Source organism: Labeo rohita, chromosome 19 (assembly GCF_022985175.1).
Source record: "Labeo rohita strain BAU-BD-2019 chromosome 19, IGBB_LRoh.1.0, whole genome shotgun sequence".
Classification (NCBI taxonomy): Eukaryota; Metazoa; Chordata; class Actinopteri; order Cypriniformes; family Cyprinidae; genus Labeo; species Labeo rohita.
This window is the reverse complement of record NC_066887.1, coordinates 6,604,005-6,625,721: the sequence shown is the minus strand read 5'-3', so window position 1 is coordinate 6,625,721 and position 21,717 is coordinate 6,604,005. Positions and strand designations below refer to the sequence as shown.

The following is a 21,717-nucleotide window of genomic DNA, read 5'->3' as shown; positions in this document are numbered from 1 at the left end:
AACAATCTCAGCTGAGGAAGAAGGGTCTTATCTAGCGAAATGATTGGTTATTTTCATTTTAAAAAATACAATTTAAATACTTTTTAATCTGAAACGCTCGTCTTGTCTGGCTCTCCCTGAACTCTGTGTACTCTGGCTCAAGACAGTTAGGGTATGTCAAAAAACGTATTTTCTCCCTCAACTTCAAAAATCATTTCAAAATCATCCTACATCGCTGCAGAAGTACCGACCCAGTCTTTGCAACATGAACATGCAAAGAAGATCAAACACCCTTAAGAAAAAAGGTGTAAAACAGTGATATAGGATGATTTTGAAGTTAAGGGAGAACATGAGATGGGAGTTTTTCGACATACTCTAACTGTCATGAACAGGAACAAAAACAGTCCAAGTAGAGTGAGACAAGATGAGCGTCTGTTTAAATAAAAATAACAGATTGTTTCACTAGATAAGACCCTTCTTCCTCAGCTGGGATCATTTACAACCGCATTTGGGATTGTTTGAAGCTGCATTTAAACTGTATTTTGGAAGTTCAAAATCGGGGCACCATATCAGTCCATTATATGGAGAAAAATCCTGAAATGTTTTCCTCAAAAACATAATTTCTTTACGACTAAAAAAAGAAAGACATGAACATCTTGGATGACAAGGGGGTGAGTACATTATATGGGAATCTTTGTTTTGGAATTGGACTTTTCTTTTAACAATGACTTTTGCCTCAATAAACTCCTAATTTACTGCTTGTTAGCAGTAAGGTAGTTGTTAAGTTTAGGTATTAGGTATAGGATTAGGGATGTAGAATATGTTCACACAGAATGTGTGCTGTATAAGTACTAATAAACAATAATAAGCATGCTTATAAGCAGCTAGTTAATAGTGAGAATTGTTCCTTATACTAAAATGTTGCCATATATTTTTAGGCTTGCATGTGCTAGTCCAGAATTAAAATGTAAAACTGTGCAAGTGTAAACAAATATGTGAAAATGATGTATTAAGGTATTTGGTGTTGAATGGCTGTTTGAAAACATGTAAATACTGCTTGACTTGTTTTCTTCTCCATGACAAGCGGGTGTCAGAAACAAAGTTGTGCAGTGCTGTTTTTCCACTTTGGTCTGAACAGACAAATCACATGGAAAAATCTGACCAAATTCTCATGCTGAACATTTGTGTTGTGAACATAGGACTGGCTAGTATATTAAGTTTGTACAATATATCAGTATATTTTTATAAACTATATAAGAAGATACAATTCTGTTTATATCGATACACGGTAGTTTCATGTTGCAAGATCTGAAAAATAGCATATAGAGTTGACGTGGAGAAAGTGCATAATCTAAATTGTGCTAAACAAGAGACATGCTTTATATTTAGGCCTTCAAAGTAACTCGTAAGATATAGTTAACGCATATAGTTTAACGTGGCCTTCCATGTCAGGTGCTTTGACAGATACTTGTGCTGTTTAATGCATTCAAGACGTGTTTTCCTCTCATCTGTTTTGGTTTACATTTCATAACTTGTGTTTCATCGATACTGTATATTCTCATTTATTGATCTTTAAGTTAGAAATTCATGGAAATATTCCCACTTTTCTATCAGGAGTGCATGAGCTTTATGCAAGTGAATCACTGCTTATATTTGTTGTTGGACAGTATATGTGCCATATGTTGAATTTTAAACCTGCAAGTAAATATAGTTTTTTGATAGCAGTAACTGTAAAGGGATCATTGTAATGGGATTAGTCAAATGTATGACAATATAATTACTAAGCTCAGATGAGTGAATGTGTGTTCTTACCAGTTAACATTTGGCCTATGCTTTTGTTTTGAATTTAAATTTTAAATTCAGTAATTGCAATGTCTGCTTTGCAATGCACTTTGTTTTTAGATTATAATGTTGTTGTTGTTGTTGTTGTTGTTTTTTTTAAATAGTGTTCAATATACACACACACACACACACACACACACATATATATAATTATTATTTATTTATTGATTTATTTATTATTTAAGATAACGGTTTTCTATTTTAATATATTTTTAAAAGTCGTTTATTCCTGTGATTTAAAAGCTGGATTTTTAGCATCATTGCTCCAGTCAAATGACCCTCAGAAATCATTCTTATATTCTGATTTGCTGCTCAAAAAAAAAAAAAAATATATATATAAAATAATAATAATAATAATAATGATGATGATGATGATGATGATGGTGATGATAATAATAATAATAATAATAATAATAATAATAATGATGATGATGATGATGATGGTGATGATAATAATAATAATAATAATAATATTAGGTTTCTTTGATGAATAGAAAGTTCAGAAGATCAGCATTTATCATGTGACACTTAAGAGTAATGATGCTGAAAATGTAGCTTTGATCACAGGAATAAATTTCATTTTAAAAGATATTTAAATAGAAAGCAGTGATTTTAAATTAGTAAAAATATTTCACAATATTATTGCTTTTGCTGTATTTTGGATCAAATAAATGCAGGTTTGATGAGCAGAAGAGACTTCTTTAAAAAACATTAAAATCTTACTGTCCAAAAGACTTTTGACTGATAGTGTGTATATATAAAAAAAATAAAAAAAATGATATATATTTTATTTTATTTTTTATATATACACACTATCACTTCTCGTCCATATATATATATATATATATATATATATATATATATATATATATATATATATATATATATATATATATATATATATATATATATATATATAATATTATTATTATTATTATTATTTTTATTATTATTATTGTTGTTGTTTTTATTTATTTATTTTTTAATAAATGCATAAAATAAAATGTGGCTTTTTAACCAAATCGGAAATCTTAGAAAATATCGAGAAGCATACCATCTGTTGCTATTCAGCCTAAAAATACCAAGTTTTTTTTTTTTTTTTTTTTTTTTTTCCCAGCCCTATGTGAACAGATCAAAACTGTCTTCGACCAACAGCCTCTAATTTTTTTGCAACCCAATATATTGTACTTCAGAAGCTTCTTTTAAAGAAGGATAAAGTATCATCAGCATTCCCCCTTCCACCATGCTTCTCGTCCATATTGGGGTTGTTTACATCACAAGCCTTTCACGCAGCATACACACAGTGTTATAAATGTTACATTTGTGCGATAACAATACCCACTACCTCAACAAACCATATTACACAAAACCAACACACGCCTAGTGACAAGTTTCGCATACTATAATTTTTCTTAAAAGCAGTGTGTGGTATAAAATACACAGTGAGTAGTATGCAGTTTACAGTATATTTCATTCAAACTATAATCAGTAAGCCACTCAACAACTCATGCAGTGCTTTCATTGGAGCATTGTTTACAGTTAGTGGCATCGTGATGCTAACAGAATGGACGAGAGACTCGCCTTCTGTCAACACTCAGAGAGTCTCTGCACCTTTAACTGCTGCAGACGCCACTAGGTCCCTACAGTCGCAGATCAGCGGGGGAGCGTTCAGTAAAACTCTAGAGCGCGTGAGAGCAGCATCTGAATCAGCGTTCGTCTGTGCGTCTGAGCCAGAATGGGCTGTAATCCATAACGCTAAAAATATTACTTAGCTGGGTAAGTAACAGAGTTTTTGATCTGAAATGCATCATTTTTAAAGTGCGGTTTGTTAAATTTTCAATGCTTAAAATTATTGAATGATCATTTTTAAAGAATAAAGAAAACATTTCAACAAAAAAGTGGTTTAAACTCCGAAAACTAAATTAGAATGTTTATGACATTCATAACAGCACTTTAAAAGGAAATGCATTTTAAAAAATGCAAAAGTGCAAAAAACTCTGGAGAAAAAAGGAAAAAGCCTGGGAAATGTATTTTCTCTTATTTTCTGCTTTTTGTGAAGCCTCATGTCCCTATCAGCCTCTTTGTTGCGCAATGTTTTGAGTGCGTGTGTGTGAGTGGGATTGTGTGGGCGGGTTCGGGGACACTGTATGTAATCTGCGGTCACACACTCATAGTTAACGTGAGCCACGCTGTCATGCGTGCGTCATGTTTGTCTTCAGCGGACTGGCCTGCGTCTGCCTGTCAGTTAATTTTAGAGGAGAAAACTCATTTATCTCTCTTTTCCGATTCTCTTTCCAACAGCTCTGTCCTTCGGTAGTGGCTTTGTCCATGGCGTTCTTGCAGAGGACTGGAGACTACTGCCACGCTCAACATCTGCACGTCTAAACACGGGGAGAAAACAGACCTACGCCGATCTCTGGATGCACTGAGTTGCTCTTTCCTTTACCGCCTGTGGTCCTGCCACCCTAAACTCCTCGCAAATCTAATGGGGTGATCTTACCTCTCTGGCTACGGTAAGCCATTATAGAGATGATATAAGAGATCTGGGACTTTGAACATCGAGGAGTCTTGCAGTGTTTTAGAGCTCAAGAGACTGAACAAAACCGCAAAGAGTGTCCGTCGGGTGAATTTGCTTGCGAACGATTTGGAGGAAGCACAATGGCTCGGATGAACCGGCCGGCTCCCGTGGAGGTGTGCTACAAGAACATGAGGTTCTTAATCACGCACAACCCAACGAACTCCACTCTGAGCAGCTTCATAGAGGTGAGAATTTGTATACCGTCTACCCCCACCTTCTCACTCTTTTAGCAGCACGTCCCGTCTCGGCTCACATGGTCTATCTTAAGACAAGTGCGCCGTCACATGGCCCACTCATTCTTATCTTGCTGGGAAAGTGTGCGTGAACTATAGAGGCTCTAATGATAACAGCACATCCACAAAGCCTCGGTTTCCATGGAAACCCATCCCAGTACTTCATCACATGGCAGGGATGAGGGACAGAGCGTGTACATGAGCAGATTACCTTACTTTTCCCCCATTATAGTGATTGTGTTTGTATTTTAATGTGGGAAAATTATGTCAGAACTAATGGTGATTGTCTTTTTTTCCTGAATTCATTGTTTTTAAAGGAGAACAAAAATTTACATGATGTACTCACCGCGTTGACATCCAAGATGTTCATGCCTTTCATTCTTCAGTCGTTAAGAAATTGTTTTTTAAAGTAAACATTTCAGGAGTTATCTCCATATAGTGGACTTCAATGGTGCCCATGAGTATGAACATCCAAAATGCAGTTTAAATGCAACTTCAAAGGGCTATAAGCGATTCCAGCAAAGGAACAAGGGTCTTATCTAGCAAAACAATTGGTTATTTTCTAAAAAAAAATAAAATGTATATACTTTTTGACCTCAGATGCTCGTCTTGTCTAGCTCTGTAATGTGCATGCATACTTTGTGTAATCCGGGTCAATAAAGTTAGGGTATGTTGAAAAACTCATCTCATTTTTTCCTTCAACTTCAAAATCATCCTACATCGCTGCAGAAGTAGCGACCCCAAGTGAACATGCAAAGGTCAAACGCCCTTTACAAAAAAAGGTAAAACAGCAACGTAGGATGATTTTGAAGTTGGAGGAGAAAATGAGATGGGAGTTTTTCGACACACCCTAACTGTATTGACCCGGATTACACAGAGTATGCATGCGCATCACAGAGCTAGACAAGATGAGCATTTGAGGTTAAAAAGTATATACATTTTTAATTCTTTTTAGAAAATAGCAGATAGTTTTGCTAGATAAGACCCTTCTTCTTTGAAGCTGCCTTGAAACTATGTTTTGGATGTTCAAACTCATGGGCACCATAGAAGTCCACTATATAGACATAATTCCTGAAGTGTTTTCCTCAAAAAACATACTTTCTTTATGACTGCAGAAAGAAAGGCATGAACATGGGAGAGTGCATTATCTGTAAATTTTTGTTCTGCAAGTGAACTTCTCCTTTAAAGCAACTGTCTTTCTGTTCCCATCATGCTTCAGGATCTTAAGAAGTATGGTGCCACGACGGTGGTCAGAGTTTGTGAGATAACCTATGACAAAACTCCACTGGAGAAGGATGGGATCACAGTTGTGGTAAGTGCACATCTTCTTGATGTACTTGTAAGCCACCAGGGTTTATCTGTAGATCATTATACTTAATACAGTGTGAAAGTATTCTTAAGTATTTTTGTCTAATTTTCCAGTTATAATTTCTAACCAGAATGGTCACACTTTAGAATAGGGAACACTTATTCACTATTAACTACGCCTTTTCTCTCAATAAATTCCTAATTTGCTGCTTATTAATAGTTAGTAAGGTAGTTGTTAAGTTTAGGTATTGGGTAGGATTAGGGATGTAGAATAAGGCATTAATATGTGCTTAATTAGTACTAATAAATGGCTAATATTCTAGTAATATGCATGCTGATAAGCAACTAGTTAAGAAAACATAAAATAAAGTGTTACTGTAAATTTTGTCATCATTTACTCAAGTCATTCCAAACCTATACAAGTTTATTTATTCTGTTGAACACAAATTAAAAGGATAGTTCAGCCAAAAGTGAAAATTACCCCATGATTTACTCACCTTTAAGCCATTGTGGGTGTATATGACTTTATTCTTATATTTAAAAAAAATGTACTGGCTCTTCCAAGATTTATAATGGCAGTGAATGGGTGTTGAGATTTTGAAGCCCAATAAAGTGCATAAAAAGTACTCTGCATGGCTTCAGGGATTAATAAAGGCTTTCTAAAGTGAATCGATGCATTTGTGTAAGAAAAAATCCATATTTAAAGCTTTATAAACTGTAATCTCTAGCTTCCGCTAACTGTCGTGCACGCATACATGAGAGAGTGATGTTCCAGCAGATGATGTGAGACGTAGGTGCAGCGTAAATGGATGCACTTTATTGGACTTAAAATGTAAAATCTCAACACCCATTGACTGCCATTATAAAGCTTGGAAAAGCTAGGACATTTTTTAATATAACTCTGATTGTATTTGTCTGAAAGAAGAAAGTCATATACACCTAGAATGGCTTGAGAATGAGCAAATCATGGGGCAATTTTCATTTTTGGGTGAACTGTCCCTTTAAGATACCTTGAAGAATGTTGGTAACCAAAAAGTTGATGGTAGCCATTGACATAGTATTTTTTTTTTTTCCATACTATGATAGACAATGGGTACCGTCAACCATTTGGTTACCAACATTCTTTAAAATATTGTCATATCCCATGCATTGTTGCTTCTGTCTCATTCTGAAGATTCTGAAGTCAAAAAAACTAACTAAAAGAAGTCAGTTTTGTAGTGTGCATTGCTACTTAATAGAGAATCTATAAATAAATATAAAATATTAATTCAGTATGAACATTTTGTCAAACCACAGGGTGATATGAATGACATGAAACTAGTATGCAGGAAAGCGTAAACTTAAGTGGTCATCATATAAAAATATTTGCAACCCAATCAGAATTAACTGTTCCAACAAGCTGTGTAAATAAATCATGTTGATTTGACATTTAAAGGGCCAGATGGTGAAAACGATGAAGAGGTAAGGGCTTCTGCTGCACTTCGCAGTTGCAGAAAGTGTTCTGCATTAGAAGTGAAAAGTGAAACAGCTCCCCACAGACCCCCTTGACCCCTTGATACACTCTCTCTCTCTCTCTCTCACACACACACACACACACACTATAGTCATTACAGAGAACGTTCTCTTCCAAGCAGCCACACGTGTTTCTTATTACCAACGTCAACGTTTCACTGTTGCTATGGTAGCTGCAGAGCCTGGTCTCTCCGTGTGGCCTCCGATCGGTCCCCGCCCACCTTCCCCCACCACCCAACCTTTCTTTTATACTTTCTCTCTTGACTTTCTCACAGCAAGCCTGTAAAGAAAAGAGAAACCCAAGGCGAACTGTTGCATAAGTCCCATCTTCACTACCTTGTGTGGTTATGAAGGACAAGCCGGCTGCTTGAAGCACCTCCGCAGTCCCGCATCCATTTGCCAAACCCGATAATTTACGCAAATCTCGTGCAGTGAATAAGAATTCTGTTAGCAGACACATGCACTGGACGTAAGTTGCTTGCATTGGTGTGGAACGCCACCTAAAACATATGCTCGTTGTTTATGTGCACAGCTTCATGCAATGTCAGTCATGTGCCGTACAAGTTACTGAGAAACTCTATTGAAGCAAAAAACCCCAATGGGAACAATCAGCAGTGTTGTTCGCCTCTTGTGTTTGTGCGAGCACCTGCAACAAGGGAGTAAACTGCGTGCTTCTGGGACAGGCACACGTGCCGTTCCGCACCCTTCCAGCTCAGACTGTCTGCACTGAGATCTGCGGGTTTGAGCAAGTGACCCTGCTACCTAATTCTGGTTTCCCAAAGTAGGCCAGGGCTGTTTACCCAAGGTGCATTACATCAGCGGCCTTCCATCCACTCGCTAAAGGTTCCCGAGGCCTGTTTGCCTGGGAAATCAATAGGGCGGACTGGAGGGAAGTGGAGGAAGCATTTGTGGCGCGTCATTCATGCTTCAAAGGCTTATCTGTAAAGCTAGAGGCCTCGCCGGTCCGGCTTGTTTACTTGAAAGGACTCGCACCTGCTAGTGTCGAACGTCCCGTCCCTAGGGCTGTAGTGTGACCGAGTATCGTTCATCGGTCCCGTGTGATAAATGATATTTTGAGGCCTTTAAATGCCGACTTATGTGTCTGTACTGTGAGAAAGCTCTTTATAATTAAGGCCTGCCCTGCCAAGCCTCTCTGGATCACATGAGTGTGTGTTTGTGTGGGCATCTGTGCCTGTGAAGACATGCCAGTTTGCGTGCTGGTCTACGCGAGCCACGTCCCTCGGCAGCTGAACCACATCAAAGTCCCTCAGCAGTGTTATAGGCGGGCGAACGGGAAAGGAGGGGTGGAATTTTCCGGATGTCCTGTGAGGCATGATTGTGAGTCACCTCTCACCTTGAGGTCAGGGGAGCACAGGAAAGCCACATACGTATGCTAAATTTATGCTGTGTTCCACATGCCTACGAGGCCTCACGCTTTGTCTCACTGACACAGTAGCATGTACCACTTTTATCAACCACTTGGGACAGGGACAGGGATTGATCAAAATAACAAGATGTACATCATCACATTTTTATGCTGGTACATTGGCTGATTTAAGCCTGTCATGGATTAATAAATATATTTATAAATATTGGCAGCAAATCTATTATTGAATAGGGCTGAGTAAAAAATATTGATTTCTCGATTTTAATCTGTTCTCATTTTTACGAAACGATATTAATTCTTAAAGAAGTCCAATTCCAGAACAAAAATTAACAGATAATGTACACACTCCCTTGTCATCCAAGATGTTCATGTCTTTCTTTCTTCAGTCGTAAAGAAATTGTTTTTAGAGGAAAGCATTTCTGCATTTTTCTCCATATAATGGACTGATATGGTCCCCCCGAGTTTGAACTTCCAAAATACAGTTTAAATGCGGCTTCAAACGATCCCAAATGCGGTTGTAAACGATCCCAGCTGAGGAAGAATGGTATTCAGCGAAACTATTGGTTATTTTCATTAAAAAATACAATTTAAATACTTTTTAATCTCAAACGCTCGTCTTGTCTTGCTCTGCCTGAACTCTGTGTATTCTGGCTCAAGACAGTTAGGGTATGTCAAAAAACTCCAATCGTTTTTTTTCTCCCTCAACTTCAAAAATTATTTTGAAATCATCCTACATCGCTGCAGAAGTACCGACCCAGTCTTTGCAAAGTGAACATGCAAAGAAGATCAAACTTCCTTAACAAAAATGGTAAAACAGCGATATGGGATGATTTTGAAGTTGAGGCAAGTTTTCGACATACCCTAACTGTCATGAACCGGGAAAAAAACAGAGTTTAGGCAGAGTAAGACAAGACGACATTAAAAAGTATATAAATTGTATTGTTTTTATTAAAATAACTGCTAGATAAGACCCTTCTTCCTCAGCTGGGATCATTTACAACCTTTGGGATCGTTTGAAGCTGCTTGTAATCTGCATTTTGGAAGTTCAAACTCTGGGCACCATAGAAGTCCACTGTAGTACTATTGTAGTATTCAAGCAATAAATGCCTTTTTGGCACTGTTTAATGTGGAGTGACAGATCGCTGTTGCGCCTCTGATCAAGAGAAGCGGCAGCGTGAAGCGCATTTGAACTTATCTCCTCCAATTAACCAGTTTCAGCACAAAATAAACATGAATGAATATCAGAAGCAGAGGTCGCGTTAACGGAAAATTGTCCGTCATTGGCAGATTTTTTTAATTTATTTATTTATTTATTTTTTAATCAGTGACAAAAAAAAGTCTGAAGGCCGTCCGTCACTTTGACAGATTACACTGAGGGTCATCTATTGTAAATTAAAACTATAATGCCCACCCCTGTCCAGTTGGTGTTGAGTGCGCTCCAGTGTAGCAGCAGAGCACCGGATCCAGAACAAAAACGAAACTGTCACAAATCTTTTGCTATGTGTTTGTTTATGCACAGGCAAGTAGCATACCCACTTTAGCTACAGCGATCTGTCACACCACATTAAAGAGTGCCAAAATGGTATTTATTGGTTGAGTTTCCTAATGAAATGTACAGAGTTTGAAATCTGAGACTTTGTGTCATATCAAAAGTAACAAAGCACAGAACTTAGACTATTGCGATTTATTGGATGGGAGGCACACTGTGTACTGTTCATTCATCAACTGAAAACAGCATAGACCAAAAGATTGACTGGTATTCAAGAACCGATATTGGTTCATTAAAGTGAGAATCAATTAAAATCAAGAAATCATTTTTTTTTTTTTATTATTTTTCAGTCAACATCACGTTTTGCATCTAATATTCAGGAAGGAACTCTTTGTAATATTACTTAACTTTATCATATCTTATAAAAACCAAATTTTTTGCTATCATACATTGTTATAGGGACATTGCAACTACATTCTATTGGGCTTCATCATGCATTTGAATGCTTACATAATCGATAATGTTAGCTTGCATATTGTTATAACAACAGTTGCAATTATATTATCAGTGAGGATAAATACTGTACACCTCTGATCATCATATTTAAGAAAATGAAGGGTTTTTTTAGCAGCATCTAAAGTCACAGACCATATCATATTTAATTACTATATAAATTACTATGTAAGTTGACAGGAGACTCCTTGGCTCCATATACTGTTTAGCATTGATCTCAGATTCTGTAGTGCTTTGTTTCCCAAAAGCATCGTTAACCAACTCTGTTCGCAAGTTCCATCACATTTTAATAATATGGCGATTTCCAAAACTGTAATTCGTTAACCGCATCGCAAAGTTGTGCAGTTGGAAGTGCTCTTGAACTGTGGTTAGACGTACAGTATAACTGATATATTAAAATTTGATTCCACGTTTTTTAGTTTGTCTTACAAAGCCAGAGTTTTTAAAGAGTGTGCATGTGCAAATGTAATTTTATACTTAGAGGAACCCCCGACTATGTTAGAGGGAGGCAATGATTGAATCACACATCTGGAAATACAGCAAAACAAATGGAGAACAAAAAAATGTCCTTAAATGCCATGTTTATTAATTACAGCAATAATCTGACATAAATCTAATTTCAAACAGATTCATTAGCAGAAGTTATTACTCCATGTGCAACAGTTCTTTATGACCACCAGCGAGGTTTGAACTGCGGACATGCAGAAAGTTATTATGGTTTCAGAAAGCATTCGAGAGTACATTTCTCCAACAATGTGTCGTACTATGGTACACAAACAGCCAGTTACATTATTGTATGGGAAACACACTCCTGGAAGGTTATTTCTGAATGGTTCTCACTAGCCCAATACCATTGCTGGTCCCTCAGCACCATCACCATCTGGATCACCCACCTTTACAAAGAACCAACATTTAGAAAGCAGATCTCTCTTAGACCTTGAAGACTGATACAGTGGCCCCAACCAGTATTTGGACACTTAAGTTGCATTTAGGAAGTCTTTGCATTAAATGCAAACCAGGTGGCAACTGTAAACAAATGTTGCACTAGCTATTCTCAGAACTTCTCGGTTTTTACTTTTTTTTGCAATTCACACAGGTGTCCTATGAGAGTAAACAAGGGTGTAGTTCATTTCTCCTAACATGATGCACTAATGTTGGATAAAGTGCTTTTTGCAAAATATTTAGCTGTTTGTACTACATTCCTTTCAAATAAATGCCATCTGGTTTGATATTTAGTTGTATAATGCAATAACATTCATAGATTTAAGTGTGGTTTTTCATTTGTCTCCTTAAATCCTGTTTATGTTAAAGGGATAGCTCACCCAAAAATGAAAATTCTGTCATTAATTACTTACATTCATGTCATTCCATTAGACCTTCATTCACCTTTAGAACACAAATTAAGATATTTTTAATGAAATCCAAGAGCTTTCTGACCCTGCATAGACAGCATGTATTCTGGTAGCTTCATAAAATTAAACCACTGATGTCACATGGACTATTTTAACGATGTCCTTACTACCTTTCTGGCCGTGTTGGGTAAGTTACTCTAAAAAAGTTATAGGGTATATGTCAAACGTCACCTGACCAAACCCGTAAAACAGGTCTCATTGCTTCTGCTTGTCAGAGAACGTATTAATAGCCATTTTAAATAATGGTGATATTGATGGACTTTTAAGGTAATCAGCTAGAACTAGCTAGCTGTTTTTATTGTTGACGTTTTATTCCATTTTTTTTTTAGATAAATGTTTGTGAAAAGAATAAAAAATAACTTTTATATATCCATCTACATATGTGATAGACATTGGTTATGATCATCTTTAATGTCTTGAGCAACGCAGCTTAATTTTTAACGAGGCATATGCAAAACGTGAACCGAAAGCAACGAGACCGTTTTAGCAGAATACGGAAGTCTGTTGCGAATAACCCTTATTAATTACTAATTACTAATTACATCTTCAACAGTATAATTAAGTTAATGTACAAATTGCTCTCTCTTTAAAAAGTATTTAATTACTTATTACTAATTACTTTCTAAATCCTATACTGTATGTGACCGTGGACCACAAAACCAGACTTGCGTTGCACGGGTATATTTGTAGCAATAGCCAGAAATACATTGTATGGGTCAAATTTAGCGATTTTTCTTTTAAATCATTAGGATATTAAGTAAAGATCATGTTCCATTAAGATATTTTGTAAAATTCCCACCGTAAATGTATCACAACGTATTTTTTGATTAGTAACATGCATTGCTAAGAACTTAATTTGGACAAAATTAAAGGCGATTTTCTCAGGATACATTTTTTTGCACCATAAGATTTCATGAGTTTCAAATAGTTGTATTTCAGCCAAATATTGTCCTTTTCTAACAAACCATACATCAACGGAAAGCTTATTTATTCAGTTTCAATGACTGGTTTTGTGGTCCAGGGTAAGATATCAACCTTGACAAGTTAACGATACAAGGATAGACATGAGATGGTTCTTTTAATCATTTCAAATAAATAATAGATATCTACATAAATTATTCTGGTCATACTTCAGATTAGGGTCCAATTCTCACTATTAACTAACTATTAACTATGACTTTTTGAATAAGGTCTTACAGAATAAGACAATAACATGTGCTTTTTAAGTAATAATAAACAGCCGATATCCCAGTAATATTCTACTATTGCATTTGTGTATAAAAGTTCTACAGTCTACACACAGTATTAAGTTAAATTAACTGTAATTAAATTACATAAAAATAAGAGTAATCCCTTACTTTACTTTTTCAAGGGAAAAGTAATTAAATTACAATAACTAATTATTTAGTAACTAGTTACACCCAATACTACTTTCTGTGTCTTAAATGTGTCAGTTGCGTTGCTGTCTATGCAAGGTCAGAAAGCTCTTGGATTTCATCAAAAATATCTTAATTTGTGTCCTGAAGACAGTGTTTTAATTTTTGGGTGAACTGTCCCTTTAAGGGGACATTCACACTGACAGCAGTTTGTAGCAACAAAGTGGCTGAAGGTCATTCATTGTCAAAGTCGCCAGATTGAGGCAACATGGGCAAAATCTACCACTGGATAGAACAAATCTAATCAGTTTATCTATGCACATAAGCAGCGTATCAACTACTAAATGGAGCTCACTTCATTTGCCTTATGATGCAATATTTTGTCCCCTGGTTGAAACAGAACCATGAAATTAAAATAACACACCAAAATCAAAATCTCATCATGTTGGCCAGTAAGAACAAGTAATGGATTGTTTCGAAGTCAATGCTTGTCTTTCAGTGCGAGTAGAGCCATTGACTTCCATAGTCAGTATTTTTTCCATACAAGGTAAGTCAGTAGCTACCAGAAACTGATTGGTAACCAACATTATTCTAAATATCTTCTTTAGTGTTCAACAGAATAATGAGTTTCCTACAGGTTTGGAACAAAATGTGGGCGAATAAATGATGACTTTCGAAAATGAGAATTTTCGTTAGGTTCACAAAACCAATCATAAGGGTACATTTTTTGAAATTGAGATTTATATATCATTTGAAGGCAGAATAAGTACGCTTTCCATTGATGTATGGTTTGTTAGGACTATGAGACAATCTGGAATCTGACGGTGCAAAAAATCTCCACTTCCTGAACTGTTCACTTTGCAAATACTTAGTCGGTACTTGTGCAGTGATGTAGGATGATTTTGAAATGAATTTTAAAGTTGAGGGAGAAAATACAGTCAGAGTTTTTCGACATACCCTAACTGTCTTAAGCCAGAATACACAGAGTTCAGGCAGAGTTCGACAAGACGAGCGTTTGAGATTAAAGAGTATTTAAATTGTATTTTTAAAATGAAAATAACCATTCATTTCGCTAGATAAGACCCTTCTTCCTCGGCTGGGATCGTTTACAACTGCATTTGGGATCGTTTGAAGCCGCGTTTAAACTGCATTTTGGAAGTTCAAACTCGGGGCACCATATCAGTCCATTATATGGAGAAAAATGCTGAAATGTTTTCCTCAAAAAACAAAATTTCTTTACGATTGAAAGAAAGACATGAACATCTTAAATGACATCTTAAATGGGCGTGTAAATTTTTGTTCTGGAAGTTGTCCAAATTAAGTTCTTAGCAATGCATATTACTAATCAAAAATTAAGTTGATACTTTTACAGTAGAAAATTTGCTAAATATCTTCATGAAACATGAGGATTTTTGGCATAACAGAAAAATTGATCATTTTGACCCATACAATGTATTTTTGGCTATTTCTACAAACATACCCATGCTACTTAAGACTGGTTTTGTGATCCAGGGTCACATTTGTGACTGAACAATCTCTTTAATGTACTGATGTGAACTTCATTCTTCTCTCCCCAGGACTGGCCATTTGATGACGGCGCTCCTCCTCCGTCTAAGGTCGTGGAGGACTGGCTGAGTCTCCTGAAGAGACGTTTCATGGAAGAACCCGGCTGCTGCGTGGCTGTGCACTGCGTGGCCGGTTTAGGAAGGTCAGTAAATGTGCTTACAGAAATACAATCGCACTGCCCTCAAAATCTAAACACATCTTTAACTAGCTGGCTAGTTGGTATTGCTCAGCCCTGGGAACTCTGGGGTAAATGGGTTCATTTCTCGTCTGGTGGCCCATAAGTAAGCCCACCTCTGGTGCCCCGTTCGAGACCTTAATCTGGAAAAGAATGTGCTCTATAGAACATTATGCACCTCTGGCCTCCCAGGAGACACGTCTCCTCTATTAACCGTGGATGAAGTTGATAGTCCCCTATGGACTAAAACCATACTGCGTACATAGGTACCTCTTTAAAGTGGACAGAGTGCACCGCCAAAGTCAACAGTCCCCAAAGTGCACTCACTCCGCTGCAGTCCCACTCTGTTTTAAGAGGCATCGGGGTGAGGGCCGAAGACAAAACAGGAAGTTGCTTTTTACGAGCGTGTGTTATTACTGACCCTCTCAAACGCGTGCTCTTTCCGTGACCTTTATGCCAGACTGTCTATCCCACATGACTGGGCTGTACATGGGCTATACATGGTGCTCCTAGTCGCCTCGTGGTCGTATTTCCTTTCGTCCCGTGACTGAAACGCGAATGGGAACTCGTTTAGCTGTTTATTTTACCTTATTCACTGGGTACAATTTCATGGTAACGAAAAGGACAACAAAATCAGTCATTCTCAAAGCAATATTGCACAACATTGCAGTTATAAATACGGAACAGTGTGTCTCATAAGGAGCTCCTACGGATGATGTATTTATGCTCTCTGTTGGCGCACGGGCGGCGAAACAAAACACCCCAAACGACGGCTGTAAAGCAGCGAGTGACGTTAAAAGGAGGAGGAGGTAGTCTGGCCTCGCTGCTCTCATCTTTTGGGCGGTAAAACTCCGTCTCTGACGCACTTCATGCACTTCCAAAGGGAATCGGTCTCCACTCTTGAAGGAGTGCCAGAGCTTTTTTGGCCTGACTCGTTTATTTTCATCTAATTCAGATGGCAACGCTGTTTAGAGCTGGAGTTATGCTGTAAGATTTAACTGTCTTTACTGTACAGTGTATGTTTGAAAGGGAAGGTTAAGTATTAAAGGTTAAGTATTTAAATTAGCTTTGCTGTCCCTACGGACATGAACGATCTCTCAGTTGTGATTTGTTAAGGAGAGCTGCTGATACTGTTGTAAGAGATCAGGTTTAAGATTTTCCACTTGTTAGGCGATAAAGTGGAAGGAAATATCTCATGGGTGTTAAAGGGGGGGACCAGAATATAGAAGAGCTCTCAATATGACTTGGGCCATTAAATAATCACCTAGCAACAGTACTAACTTGCTTGGCCTGAATCTTGACCTTTAGGATTGTGAAACATTAATGATTGTATGATGAATTAACTCGTCGTAATTCCACTTTCCACTCATTTGAGAGCAAATGTGGCATTGCTCCATTCATTTTTGCAACGTACAGCTACAGTTATTTCTAAGATCATGGAACAATTGAGTTTTTCTAATGAGCCAATGAAGTTGTGTATGTGTTAGGGTTGCCAGGCTTGAAACCACAACAAAAGCTAATATACTGTTTAACACACTTTGTTATAAAAAGTTTATTACATAAAAGTAGAATACATATGATGCTTACTTAAAGGTACGCAGGCAATTTCAGAGATGGTTCACAATGTGTTGGGGAAAGATACTTTTAAAAGTAATGCATTACAATATAACGTTACTTCCTAAAAAAGTAACTAATTACGTTACTTGGTTATTTTTTATGGAAAGTAATGTGTCATGTTACTTTTGCGTTACTTTCCAAATCTGGGCTGGGCTTGCTTGCATGTTTTTTGCACTGCTGCCAAAAACTGTTTTTCTATCCACCTGTCAATATTGAAAAAATCCAATAGCACTTTATCCATTTGTGTCAATAGATTTCAATTACAATACATATTTTTAAAGGCTGTTTTCTTAAAATTAGTTTTTTCTCATACGCTGAGGAATAAAAATCTCCACTTCAGTAGCACTTACACACAACAACCTTTACCTTTTTATTCCTCCTGAAGGTTTTTATAAAGATTTGTTCATATATAATATGCTTAATTATATACATTTTATTATGGTTTTCTGTCTGTTTTAAGTGTTTTCTGAACTACACTGTAAAAAACAATTTGTTGAGTCAACTTAAAATAATTTGTAACCTGGCTGCCTTAAAATTGAGTTCAGTCGATTCAAAAAAAAAAAGTTTATTTAACTTGAAATTATACTAAGTGAGATACTAAGATACTAAGTAGTAAGTTGAATCAACTTAAAATTTTAAGGCAGCTGGATTACTTACCCATATGTTAAATTTAACAAACACAAATATCTAAGTTGTTACTTAGTACAACTTAACATTTCAAGTTGACTAAACTTATTTGAGTTGACTGAACTTAAAATTAGGCAGCAGGGTAACAAATTATTTTAAGCTGACTCAACAAATTGTTTTTTATTTTTTACAGTGTATGGAGTGACAAAAATGAGATACCTAAAATTTGACTGTAATATGTCAAAAAATTAAAAATTTCTAAATTTTGACGTATTTTTGTAGTAGAAATGCATGCATGTATGCAAATTCGATTATATATCATTAAATAATGCCTGAATTGCTTATTTAAAACTTACAAAAAATGTTTGCAATAACTATTAGTCTATACTAATACTATTAGTTTACTATTAAATACTTTCTTTATACTTTAATACTTTTTTTTTTTTTTTTAACCATATTCACCTGCATTGTCTCACCTTAATATAAAAAGTTCTGCATGTAAAAGCCCTTTCACACCAAAAAGTGAAAAGAAGGAAAAGTTAATACAGGTCTCTGCAGCAGAATACAGCAGAAAAAAATTCAGCAAAAAGAAAAAGTTAGTTTATCTAAAGTAATTGTTGTTTATTAGTATGATTGAATTTGATAATCGAAGCTCAGGAGCAAAGACATTGGTTAAGAAAATGGGATTAAATGCATAAAGGATATTTGTGTAATTTAACATTTAATTACTGCAGATTTGCATCATATTCTGAGTTTGCATTTCACTGTTCTTTATTCATTTGGAGGAATCCTGAATCTGTTTTTGTGCAAGTGACATGAGTAAATGCATTTCCATATTTAGTCTAGAATTTTAGTAACTATATACGGGGCACACAATGCCTTTTCACTTAGTGCAAAGTAAGTGCAATAAGCAACTGCCGTTACTTATTGGAAAAAGTACCTCAGATACTTTCTTAAAAGTAATGCACTACTAGTTACTTAAAAAAAAAAGTAATCTGATTAGGCAACTTGCGTTACTTGTAATGCGTTACCCCCAACACTGATGCTTGCGTTAAAAATATTTAATGCAGGGGCGGGGCTACGGTTGGCTACCCCACTCACAACTGCTGTTTTTTTGTTTGTTTTTGTTTTGTTTTTTGAAAAGAATTGTGTTTAAGTCGCAGAACGTCTTTGCGACCGCATCAATCGGGAGACTTTTCAGACGCGAACTCCAACTTCACTTCAGCCCCAGGCGCTAGTCAAACGAGTGCGGGAAAGGTACAGGTGACAAGGGATCTTTGGTAGAACAACAGGGAACTGCGGTCAGATGAGACATTGTCAGGTCGTATGTCAGTGAAAATGAATTTACCTTTCCTGTCAAGAAAAAGAAAAAAAAAAAACAATAAACAAGTATCTGATTTCAGCCGCAGCTTCATCGTCTATTTATAAGTGTAGGGGGCGGGACACGTTGGATTCTAGGGAGCATTTGATTGGAAGAAAGTTTGATGAGAAGCTGAAGTGCAGAGTGATGTCATCAAAATCACTGATCCATATTGGCGGAAGTGAGAATCTGTACATTTTAAATACTTATATCTTTAAATGCGAATTTTGTCATTGTATGGAGCACGTTAGATTATAGATAACCTTAAGGCTAATATATTCATACTAAAAGCCAAAAAATGATGATTTTAAAAGGACTTTAAGTTAACTTAAATTAGTTATTATTTAAAGTCTAATAAATGGTAAAATGGATAGCTTTCAGTTATACTGTAATGTTGAATAGCTATAGTTAAATATTAGGGAAAAAAATCTGTTTCCTTGAGACATCAGTAATATTGGTATCAACGATACTCACCTTTAGTCATAAAAAATAATTAAATATTTAATTTAATATTAGGTGGGATTAATCATGATTAATTTCAGGAAAAAAAGCGATTTGATTAATTAATTGTTTGAATCGATTGACAGCACTATTATAAATATATTTAGACCACTTAACTTAGTGATTGCTATTGGGATATAAACAGACTTTCCACCAGCATAACAAAACCTATTTTTGAACCGAATCACCTACCCTGCCTTTAAACAGGAAAATGAAAGCTGCATGACAGTGTTGTAATTATTACTACAAATATTGAGAAGAATTAAAACAATGGCATGTAGTTTTCAAGTATGTTTTAATTAAGTAAACTTACATGTAATAGACAAATAATAAATAAAAAAAACAATAAAACAAATATGCAAGTTAGGCTTTCAGTTCTTGAAGTTCATCATTTAAATACTGGAAATAAGAGCTATGAAAAGCAAAATACAAAAGCATTTTTTATAAAACACAAAATACAGAAAGTACAAAAACAGCTATTTAGACATTGCTAGTGTACGTGTCCAACAGTGTTTCTGTGAGAGATCTTCCACACACACATATAGCAGTCTGTTTAGGTCAATGTCGCACCTTTCTCAGTATATATGTGGGTTTTTTTTTTTGTCTGCAGAGCTCCAGTACTCGTGGCCGTGGCACTGATTGAAAGTGGGATGAAGTATGAAGATGCCATTCAGTTCATCAGACAGTACGTACATCTCTCTCTTGACTTCTTTCAAGAAGCACAGACCTTGAGTTCTTGACGTCAACTGCTACATTCATACGAGTGGATCTTAAACGCTAGTTCTCAGTCGCTTACGCTTGCCAGATTGCCTTTTGATCACAAGGCCAAGCTGAAAGCTTCCAACACGCAAAAGATTCGCAGTTGACCCTTAAAGCTCCGCCCCCTTGGTCACGCTTATATTTTCAGTGCTATTTTCAGTCCAGCACGGGCTGGAATGAAACGTGAGATCTCGAGCCATTTTTATCTGCCGTGTTTGGAAACGTAAAGAATGCAAATCAACATGCTAAAGCAATTTTTTTTTTGACATTCACAGGAAGCGCAGGGGTGCAATAAACAGCAAGCAGCTGACGTATCTAGAGAAATATCGTCCCAAACAGAGACTACGCTACAAACACCCGCACATTTTCAAGAACAAGTGCTGCATCATGTGACTGCACCCTCACCCTGCTGTTCTGAACCGAGCTGAACCTGACGGACTGGGCCACAATGGATGCACTTTGCTGATTTGCTATTAAAATACGAACCGATTCGGTCTGGATGAGAACCCCACTGGTGCCTAAAATCCTCCTCACTCTGATTGTGGTGTGGATACTGCCATGGCTTTTCTGAGACTTGCGGCTCGGAGGTCGAAGGCGACCTCTGACCTTTGACCCTGCACCAGGACCGACACCCTAATCATGCCTCAAATGATTGTCTGAAAGAGCCAGGCGGCGTGATAATGTGAATCGTGGACAAAATTTGAGCTCTTTCTCACTGTCTCTACTACTTGTTTTTCTTTCTACCGCTTTCCTGCTCTGTCCGGCCAGGAGTTTGATTTTTAGACGACTGCGGTTCCTTTAACACTTTCAGTTTTCAGCACAAGTCTTTTTACTGGTGACCTTTCCCATGTTGCTTTTATGTTTTGTGAGCAAATTGGACTAATGAAGGGCTCATGTGAAAGATATTTGTATTCGGGTGAGTGCCAGACACTAAACGGTTTCTGAAAGCTACATGAAGGCCTGCGTCTGTGTAGGCTGATGAATTTAACAACGATAATGCTTATTATGCGTGTTTATGTGCTTAACATCAAACCTTGTGTTTGCTGAAATAATTTTAATATGTAAAGGACTGCAGGGCTCCCTGGAGGTGATCTATCTACGATACTTGTCCATTCAGGTCAACAGAGATCAGATGGTGAAAAAAATGGCCCTATATATGAACGAGTTATGAGACGAGACTGTGGTTTTAAGTTGTTTTTGTCTGTTTTTTAAGAACACACCTCCAGCTGCATAATACAAATAAAGGCTGTTGCAATCATGAATCAGGACTGTTAGTGTTTTGTCAAATGGTGACCTCATAATGTCTAACAAGTTCACTGTTCTAATCAAAATACTGCTGTACTGCCCTCTGCAGGGCAAAGACTCAAACTGTTCTTGATCAGAGATGCACAAACTATGAAGGGCCAAATATCAAACTTTCCTCTGTGGGCTGAAAGTAAGCTTATAAACTATAACTGTTTTATATTAAAAGTAAATGTATTTT

The 21,717-nt window shown here is 36.6% G+C and overlaps 1 protein-coding gene across 3 annotated transcripts in view; it reads left to right on the top strand.

The window, feature by feature from the left end:
* Positions 1–21,496, top strand: part of ptp4a3a (protein tyrosine phosphatase 4A3a) — a 39,698-nt gene extending 18,202 nt beyond the window's left edge. For 2 of the 3 annotated variants that reach the window (XM_051136426.1, XM_051136427.1), the window contains exons 2-6: positions 4,123–4,584; positions 5,852–5,944; positions 15,207–15,337; positions 20,086–20,160; positions 20,510–21,496. In XM_051136426.1, the coding sequence (XP_050992383.1) occupies positions 4,480–4,584; positions 5,852–5,944; positions 15,207–15,337; positions 20,086–20,160; positions 20,510–20,627 (522 nt within the window). In that variant the 5' untranslated portion in view covers positions 4,123–4,479 and the 3' untranslated portion in view covers positions 20,628–21,496. Of the gene's footprint in view, positions 1–3,435; positions 3,598–4,122; positions 4,585–5,851; positions 5,945–15,206; positions 15,338–20,085; positions 20,161–20,509 lie in introns of those variants that run through there. The other variant, XM_051136425.1, reaches the window with a different exon arrangement.
* Positions 21,497–21,717: the final 221 nt, after the last annotated feature.